Source organism: Musca vetustissima, unplaced genomic scaffold (genome assembly GCF_032173495.1).
Source record: "Musca vetustissima isolate MV318-11 ecotype Yass unplaced genomic scaffold, APGP_CSIRO_Mvet_v1 utg28967, whole genome shotgun sequence".
Taxonomy (NCBI): Eukaryota; Metazoa; Arthropoda; class Insecta; order Diptera; family Muscidae; genus Musca; species Musca vetustissima.
The window spans coordinates 1,046,128-1,056,308 of record NW_026881305.1 but is presented as its reverse complement, the minus strand read 5'-3'; the positions used below and the strand labels follow the sequence as shown (position 1 = coordinate 1,056,308).

The 10,181-nt window shown below is 30.5% G+C and overlaps 1 protein-coding gene across 1 annotated transcript; it reads left to right on the top strand.

The window, feature by feature from the left end:
* The first annotated feature begins 894 nt into the window (after positions 1-894).
* On the top strand, positions 895-9,183 carry LOC133327264 (uncharacterized). The gene is made up of 3 exons (XM_061535821.1): positions 895-1,004; positions 4,561-4,725; positions 8,868-9,183. The coding sequence occupies exons 1-3, from the start codon at positions 947-949 to the stop codon at positions 9,128-9,130; spliced, it is 486 nt and encodes a 161-aa protein (XP_061391805.1). The 5' UTR covers positions 895-946; the 3' UTR covers positions 9,131-9,183.
* The last annotated feature ends 998 nt before the right edge of the window (positions 9,184-10,181 follow it).

Here is a 10,181-nt window from a genome sequence, read left to right as displayed (position 1 = left end):
TTGTAAATCTTTTCCGTATTATGAAACAATATCGCATAACACACACAAATAATATTAATAACATTATTTTCCTCTGTATTTTACCTTTTAATCTTTTTGCATGTCGCGTGCTCTATCTCTCTCTATCTCGCTAACCATGTCTCCTACGCTATCTCTCTTACTCTCTCCCCATCTTTTGGACTGTACAGTTCTATACAAGAAAAGGCTACACTGCGATATGTTGTTGTTGTTGATTTAACATTCGACATTAACGGTTTGGTTTCGTTCATTTCGCTCTCTCTCTCTATCTGCCACTCTCGCTCTCTCTCCGTCTTGGTGTTTAAGTGAGTGAGTGATTGAGTCAGTGTGTTGTGTAAGTGTGCTGCCTGTTATACAAAACAAGAAAAGGAAGTGAAAAAAACTAACACACCAAATAACGGAAAATATATATAGAGAAGAAGAAGAATAAGCAGAAGAAGACAAACGAAACGAAGGATATATCACTGCGTTTGTGTGTACGTGTGTGTGTTGTATTGGATTTTCAACCTCTATTGATTTAATTGTTGCTGACTGCCGTTGAGAGAATTATCCATCACTCAACAAAACCAATAATAACAGCAATAACAACAACAACTACGCCAAGAGACATACATTGGCCACAAAAGGAAGAGCAAGAATAAAAAGAACCGTTATATTTGCGATTATTGTGTGTGTGTGCGTCTGTGTGTTTTTGTGTCGTGCCGCCGTTCATCAGCCCGAGTTGTTAGTTGGTTCGCGGTTGGTTGGCTTATTGGTTCAGTGATAACGAACGTTTCGTGCTTGATTTGTGAATCGTTTCCTTAATCCGTTAAAGAAGAAAAAAAAAACAACAGAAACAAAAAAACTTACTGCAAACTACTACAGCAGAACTTAAAAAAAAAACAAGAAAACAACAACCACAAAAACTACAACAACAAATTAGTTAACAATGTCACCATTTATGGAAAGAACATTACTTTTGGTTGCCTTCTTGGCATGCCTGCATGGTAAGTATGGCATGGAAACCTAGTTGTAGAAAATTAAAACACTGTGATTAGTGCAATGCGTAACGCAGGAAAATAAAATGTGGTAGGTGGGTGGGGGGGTTCACAGTTTGTCGTCAGCTGTGGGGAATAAACAATGAAAAAAAACACTCTTTGGGGAGGTCAATCAAAGGAATTAAAATTATTTGATTGGCATTTGGGAAAATAAAAATTTGACAATTAGGGAAATTAATTTTTTTTAAAGAGAAAGGCGGAAATATAAAATAGTAGGTCTATAGGATAATATGTAAAATGTTTCTTGTAATGTTTTTTTATGTGCCGCAAATCCATCCATCCATTGTTTTTTTTTTTTTTTTTTTTTTTGTGTATTGTCCATATCTATTAAGCATTCTCAGCTGGCTCAGCTAAACTCAACTCAAAAAGTGTGTCAATAGATTATGCAAAAAAAAAAATATATATGCAATTGTGCCAAAAGAAAATTATTGCCATATCAATTTGTGTAACTAAACCACAGTTAATGGCATTATTTATGCAATTCAGCTAGCTGAATAATGGAATTAAACAAAAATTTTAACTTTTCAACAGAGAAATTTCGGTTTTAGTGAAATTCAGCTAGCTCAATAATAGAATAAAAAAAAATGTAAATATTTTCAAAGAGAAATTTCGATTTTAGTGTAAATCAGTTAGCTGAATAATGGAATAAAATGAAAGTTTTAAATTTTCAAAAGTGAAATTTCGGTTTTAATGTAATTGTGCCAAAGGAAAATTATCGCCATATCAATTTGTGTAACTAAACCAAAGTTAATGTCATTATTTATGCAATTCAGCTAGCTGAATAAAAGAATTAAGCAAAAATGTTAACTTTTCGAGTGAGAAATTACGGTTTTAGTGAAATACAGCTAGCTGAATAAAATAATTAAGCAAAAATGTATACTTTTCGAAAGAGAAATTTGGGTTTTAATGAAATACAGCTAGCTGAATAATGGAATAAAACAAAAATGCTACCTTTTCCAAAGAGAAATTTCGATTTTAATGTAATTCAGCTAGCTGAATAACAAAAATTAAACAAAATTTTTAAATTTTCAAAAGAGAAAATTAAATTTTAGTGTAAATTAGCTAGCTGAATAATGTTATTAAACCAAAATTTACCTGTTCCAAAGAGAAATTTAGATTTTAGTTAAATTCAGCTAGCTGAATAATGGGAAAAAACAAAAGTTTTAAATTTTCAAAAGAAAAAAATAAATTGTAGTGTAAATAAGCCGGCTGAATAATGGAATAAAACTTAGATTTTACCCATTCTTAAAAAAATACAATTTTATTGTAAATCAGTTTGCTGAATTGAAAAAAATATATACATTTTTATTGAAAAATAATTAAATATTATAAGAAATTCAAAGCTGTGCAAATAGTTCTTCCAAAAATTATATTTTGTTTAATTTTTAGCTAAAAATATTAAAGAAAATAATACATATTTTTTGTAAAGCCAACATAGATGCAATTCAGCTAGCTGAATAAAAGAATTATACAAACATTTCACGTTTTCAACAGAGGAATTTCGGTTTTAGTGAAATTCAGCTTACTGAATAATAGAATAAAACAAAATTTTGAAATTTTCGATAGAGAAAAATCAGTTTTAGTGTAATTCAGCTAGCTGAATAATGGAATAGAACAAAAATGTTAACTTTTCAAATGAGAAATTTCAGTTTTAGTGAAATTCAGCTATAAAAAATTGTATTTTTGCAAAATAGAAAATAATTTTTTAGGTTAAATATTTTTTGCTGAATTCGGAAAAAATCATTTTATTGAATTTTTCAAAAGTTTCAAAGACGAGAATTTTTTTGCCTAAAATGATGTTTTATTTATTGTTTTGTGTTCAAAAAAAAATTTTTTTGGGTTTGAAAAAATATTAAATCTATTGTTCATCTGATTCAGCAAGCTGAATATAAACTAACTAATATTTTACTATTTTAAATTGAAAATTTAAAGTTTTGGGTGTATTCAGCTTTGCTGAATTTCATAAGATTTAATATTATTGTTTCTCTATTTAAAAAAATATATTTTAGTCGAAATAATCACTGCTATTTTATGAATTCAGCTAGCTGAATTAAAAATGAAAGCAAGATTTTTGCTTTTTTTCAAATGAAATATATAGTTCTAGTAAATTGAACAATGCTGAATTTTATAACTATTAATATTTTCTTAAATAAAACTGAATAATTTTCTGATATATAATACAGTTTTCCAGCTGAATATACTTTTTTCTATTAATTTTTGAAAATTTCAGCCTAGCTGACAATGTTAGACAATTTTCATTTTCCAAGATTTTAACTGTGTTGATAATTTCATATTATTTATTGCAATAGAAACATTAATTTGTCATTCTAATTCAATGTGTGGCCAGGTAGCTTTATATTTCTTAGTTTAGTGATTAAGCTGTGTTCAGTTAACACAGATGTTAAGTTCATGTAAATAGAATATGTCAATTAAAATCAATTGCATTTATGAACTCTCTATATTTATCACTTCTCCTTCTCTTAATCTCTCACATGGAAACAGTTATCTGCTCTCATAATAGTATTTAATAATAGATGAGCTCTTATTAAGTATTTTATTGGTGGGCTATGTTCAGTTTTGTTTTGTATATAAAGGGTGGTTCACATCCAACTAAATGAAGGAATAAATTTTCCAATTAGAAACGATTACCTATTAAATAAATTGTATTGGAACATTTCTCGCGTATAAAAAATCGATATTGATATTTTCGTACAGAAAAAAATCATCACACCGGAATTTTTCGTTTATAACACCTTCCATTTGGACACATTTTTGTAGGGGGTTAATTACTGACGTATTTGTTTAGTGTACACAATGCTGCACATGATAATTTTTAATTATCTTGTGGTTATTTGATTTTTTCTGTGAATACTTTTAATAGAAAAAAGGACAAAAGATGACAAAAAAGTGTATATCAAGTACGGGCGGCACGTGTATAATTATATATATGTACAAACAATTATTACATGTTTAGTATTTCTGTTTTTATTCCCTTTTAAATGCAAACCTTTAAGTGGATTATGTTTTAAAAATAGTCGGTGTTTTTTTTTCTCAAGCGATAGCATACACGAAACATGTGTAGACATTTGTCTACGATTTGAGCATTTAGATTAAAAAAAAAATAGTTTTAAAAATGAACAGTGAAACGATTATAAAAAAGGGAAGAGAGGTAAATGGGAAAACAATTTTAATTGTTATTTTATTGGTTTGGGAATTAATTAGAAAAAAAAGGTAAATATAAGTTGTGTACAGCTTATAGGATTTCCTTGTATACCCCCCTAAATTATTTTGAATTAATAGGGATTTTTTAAATTTTGGGACTTTTTGGAGGTTAGGTTAGAATTTTTATAATATTTATTTATTGGTTTTAATATTTAATATTTAGGTTTTTTAATTTAGGACTTGAAGGTTAGGTTAGGATTTTTATAATATTTATTTATTTACTTGTTTTTATAAAAATATTCTTAAGATCATACTAACTTTATTTTTGTTTTCATTTTTCCAGTTACAACGGCTCTTATGTGCTATGATTGTAATAGTGAATATGATCGCCGTTGCGGTGATCCATTCGATCCCTATTCGATAGGTGAGGTTAATTGCAGCAAACAAGAACCCCGTGAACATCTTAAGGATAAGGTACCAGTTCTATGCCGTAAAACTGTACAAAAGGGTAAGTAAGAGATTAAAGAATATTTATAATGAAAATAACGGCAACGACTCTAATCGGAAATTACCATAAAATCTTCAAAAAATATAAATAATTAATATAATTTTTTAAACTTGTTCTTTGGCATATAAACAAAGGAAATTTCGTGTTAAAATGCGATTAAATTATGATTCATCATTAAACGCGTTCGGTGTAAATACGCCCTAACATAGAGCTATGTTCAGTGAACACAGATGCTTTCTGTTTGTTGCTGTAATTTTGATTCTCTTTTGACAATTCGACGAATTTAAATAACTTTTCAATGTTTTTTAAGGCTGGAAGGATCCGTTAGTCTATCTAGCTTTGGTATAGAGTATGTTGGTTCCGGAACGAACTAATTCACTGAAATGGAACGATAGGAAGTAGGTACAGTTCTTTAGTACCCTTTTCTGATCTCGGTCCTTTATTTGATATCATTCCTTTATTTGATCTCGGTAATTAAATCGTATGTGAAAAAATAAACGAGAAGAGCGAAAACGAAAGTGCGTGATTCGAATGAACTATCTAGGTGTCGGAACTACGTGAAGCAAATGTACTATATAAAGGAACTAGTTCTCTTCTATAAAAGGAACGAAAAAGAACTACATGAGCAAATGAACTGTATTAAGGAACTAGTTCCTTTCTATAAAAAGAACAAGAAATAGGAAAGAACTACATGGAACAAATGAACTATATTCATGAACTAGTTCATTGCTAAAATAGAGATCCACTCCGTGAACTAGATTGCCCAACACTATTTTAGGAAAATACCTTCTGTGTCTATTTTATTGATTCGTCTTCCTGACATCTGTCTACAGTTTTCAGAATATGTTATGAAGCCCCTTCCCCCCTTCAGACAGTTTTTTTGCCACAGTCATATTTGCGCAATATCTTCTTGATTTTGTATTAAACGTGGTCTTAGCAAATTCCTCTCGCTGGCATTTCTGACAAAAGGAAAATTCGACATTAATGTAAATTCTTCAGCTTCTGTTCGAAGGACCAAAGTTAAATGGAAAAAAATTCCTTCACTCTTTTTCGATCTTCGTTAGTGGCTTGCATTTTATAGATTCGCCTCTTCTCTCACTCAGAATGTTGTCACAATCCTTCCAGACTTAGCATTAATTATGGTCAAACATATTTCCTCTCCCATCCTTTAAGAGATTTGTCTGCAAAGCTGACAGAATTTTCTCGACGTTAAGGAAAATTCGTCAGTTACTGTTCGAAGGACCAAAGTTAAGCGGGGAAAATACCTTCACTCTTTAACTGTGGTCAAACAAACTTCCACTGCCTGTGAACAACCCTTAAAGACAATTTTTAGCCCAGCTGACAGAATATCATCTACGTTAGGACAAATTCTTCAGTTCGAAGGACCAAAATTAATTGGGAAAAATGCCGAAAAACTTTCACGATTTTCATCTGTGGTGTGCATTTTACCGAGCATTCGTCTTCTTAAATTAGTCTGCAATCTACCAAAGTTAAGAGGCAAACTAATCCTTTCATTTTTTCTCGATTTTCGTCAGGGTCTTATATTTTACGGATTCGTCGTCTGGGTCTGAGACTTTCAGACTACCATAAATAACCACCTCTCTTCTTGGCTTAGCCTTACTCGAGGTCTAACAAATTTCCTCTCCTTGGGGACAGCCCTTTAAGACTATTCTTGGCCTAGCTGACTAATGTCTACAGTCTGAGGCTTTCAGGCTACGATATATATATACTAGAGGTCCACAAAATTTCTTCTCCCTGAGGACAATCCTTTAAGACTAGGCTTAAGCTAGCTTACAGAATTTCCTCGACTTTAAAGTAAAGTCTTCAATTTCTTTTCGAAGGACCAATATTAAAAGGGTTATCTTTGTGTGCTTTGAGTTATGTCACATAAGACAACCCCTTGAAAACAATTTTCAACCTACAGAATTGACATAAAGATCAATTCTTCAGGCCAGTTCCTGTTCGAAGGAGACCAATTAAACGAGGATCAAACATTGGGACAACTTTAGAAGGCAATATTCAGCTTTGTTGACTGAATTTCCTCGACGTTAAGATGAATGATGTCTTTGCCACACTTCCCCATCAAAATTACTGAAAGGATTTCCTCGAAGTTAAGGTAAAATGCAGGACCAATGTTAACCAGAGCAAAATACGACAAAATTCATATACTCGTATGTACTTTGACTTATTACATGTGGTAATAGGAAACTTTAGTGTCAGTGCAAGAACCTCCTACATTATTAGGGATTAACTACACTGAACAGATGATTGCAGCCACTGAACAGCTGATTTCAGCCACTGAACATATGATTGCTGTCACTGAACAGCTGATTTCAGGCACTAAACAGCTGATTGAATCCACTGAACATATGATTACCGTCACTGAACAGCTGATACATCTCCTTTATAAAATCTACCCAAAAACACAAAAGATTGTCTATATATTTAAAATATTGTGAAGGCCTTGTCTTCCCTCCGAATATTCCGCCCAAAAAGGTCTAATTTCTCCCAATGGATTGCTACTCAAAGAACCAGAATCTTTTTAGAATTACGAAAATATCGATTGGAAATTTGCCATTGAAAGCCATGAAATATGTATGTATACGTAATAATAGTTAATAATAGTCTAGTCAGCTGGGATTTGGTACATCGACTTAGAAATCGAGTTGCTTTAGAGAGTATAGTCTAAATCCCCCATAAGAAACATCAACATGTGAATACTTGTCTTTTTTTATTCACGTACTGAAAATCGTTAAAAAAACACGATCCATATTGCTGAGCTTTGTTCAGTAAATACTGACATTATCTATTAGCGAGGTTCACAATCCATCAATAAATGCCTTTATAGAAAATTTTTTTTTTATAGAAAAAAGGCTAGTTAAGGCTTTGAAGTCGTAAAAAATAGTATCCACATTGCTGAGTTTTGTTCAGTAAATACTGACATATTATCTTTATCTTTAGAGAGTATAATCTAAATCCGCCGTAAGAAACCTCAACGTGTGAATACTTTTTTTATTCACTTACTAAAAATCGTTAAACAAATACGATCTATATTGCTGAGCTTTGTTCAGTAACTACTGACATATTATCTATTAGGGTGGTTCACAATCCATCAATAAATGTCTTTAATTTATTTTGTAGAAAAAAGGCTAGTCAAGGCTTGGAAGTCGTAAGAAATACGATCCACATTGCTGAGCTTTGTTCAGTAAATACTGACATATTATCTATTAGACAGGTTGACAATACAAACTGATGAGTAGCTAACTTGATACGTGGCAAGCCAGCTTAATGACGCTTTGAGCTGTGTTCAGTGAACATAAATGAAGTGTCTCTCCATTAATAATTTACAAAATTATAATAGAAATAATTTATAAAATTATATTGAATTTGGTGTGTGACCTGTCAGTTTAATTTTAGCTTTCATATGAGCTGTGTTCAGTTTACACACACACACCCAGTTTAAAAATAATCACAAAACTATTTATTACCAGGCTTTTATGCAATTTCAAATAATGATGATGATGATTTGATATGTGGCCGGTCAGCATAATGCATGTGTATATTTGAGCTGTGTTCAGTTTACACACACACACCCAGTTTAAAAATAATCACAACACTATGTCTTATTGGAAAAAGTCCAGTTAAGGTTTTCAAGTCGTAAAAAATTGGGATTCACATTGGTGAGCTATGTTCAGTAAACATTGCCATGTGTTTCAATAGGGTGGTTCACAATCCATCAATAAATGACTTTTTTAATTTATTTTATTGGAAAAAAAGCTGGTAAATTTTTTGAATGTATGAATTTCAGAGAGTGCCTAATATGGTTAATTTATTTTATTGTTTACATAAAAGTCAAAGTATTCAAGTGTGTGAAAATCATTGTTGAGCTGTGTTTAGAAAGCATTGATGTTTTATCGATTAAGGGGGGTTCACAATGACTAAAAAAACTTGTTGATAAATTTATTTGATGGGGAAAAAGCTATAAAAAGCTAAATATATGATTTTTTTAAGAAAAATAGTTTCATTTGAATATTTTTTTTTTGATTTTTTATAGAAATAGAAAGATATTTTTTATAAATATTTATGAAAATTTTTTTTGGGATTTTTTTTTTCACAAATTTATTTTTTTTCTCTCTTTCCAGTTTATGGCAAAGTACGCATTGTGCGCGGCTGCGGTTACATACGCGATAATAACACAGATGATGGTACCTGTCTTAAGCGTTCCGGTACCCACGATGTTCAGGCCATCTATTGTGCCTGCACCACAGATTTGTGCAATCATGGCACATCTACGCTGAGCAATAACAACAACTATTTGTTACATCTAATGCCCTATACACTAGCTGCCCTATTCATAATGTTTTCGTGTAAACGTATCAATATTCATTTGCAGCCAACTTCATAAATATTAATTTGCAAACACAGCAACAACAACAAATTACTTAATAAATAAAAACAACCAAATAATAGCAAAGGACCGAAGCTCTGCAAGCAGGAAACATCCTTAAGAAAATAACAGCGCCAGCAGGAAATGAAAAATGAACGGATATTGGAAAGAGGTAATATATAGAAAAAAATTAATACGAAAATAAAACAAATGAAATATTACACAGCTAAGAAAAAATAAATAAAAAAATACATAAAGAACAAAAAAATTACGCTTGACGAAAACTAAAAAAACAAAAACAAACCAAAGATAATAACAAAACAAGAAAAAATACATTCATAAAAAACACAGATATTGAGGAAAAAAGGATATTTAAAAAAAAAAACTAAAATCTACACAAAACAGAGCCACAAAAGCTGACGAAGAAGAAGAAAAACAAATAAAAAATTACAGCAAAGAGCAAAAGTACGAGCTAGCATTTGGTTTGAGTCTTGAATAATTATAAAAAATTAAAAAATAAAGAAAAACAAAAAAAGGAAACTTACGAATACTTAGTTAATTGTTATAATAATAAAACAAAAAGAACAGAAGAAGAAGAAGAAAAAAAAGTTATTCATTTTTATTGGGTTTACAGTTGGGGATATTCACAGCTTTCAGTTCAGTTTTTTATTCTTCAAATAATTCAATTTTTTAATATAATTTCCTATGTGAATTTATTTTTGAATGTGTGTCTAAGGAAAAGAGGGTTTTCTTTCCATAAAAATAAAAAAACAAACAAAATAATTATAAAAAAATAAAATAACAATAGAAAAAAACTGCCTGAAAACAATGTAACAACAAAATATTTGTATGTTATTATATTATTATTATGATAATTATTAATGTATCTTTATTGTTTACCATTAAAGTCTTATATTTTTAAGTATCAATATTATTATGGGCTTTTTGGCTTTTTGGCGATTTAGTTTTTTGGTTTTGTGAAAAAAAAATTCAGTTGCAAAAGTATGTGTGAAAATGAGAAAATGTGGTTGTAAGCTTTAAATTTGTATCAACTCTAACTCCTACTCCT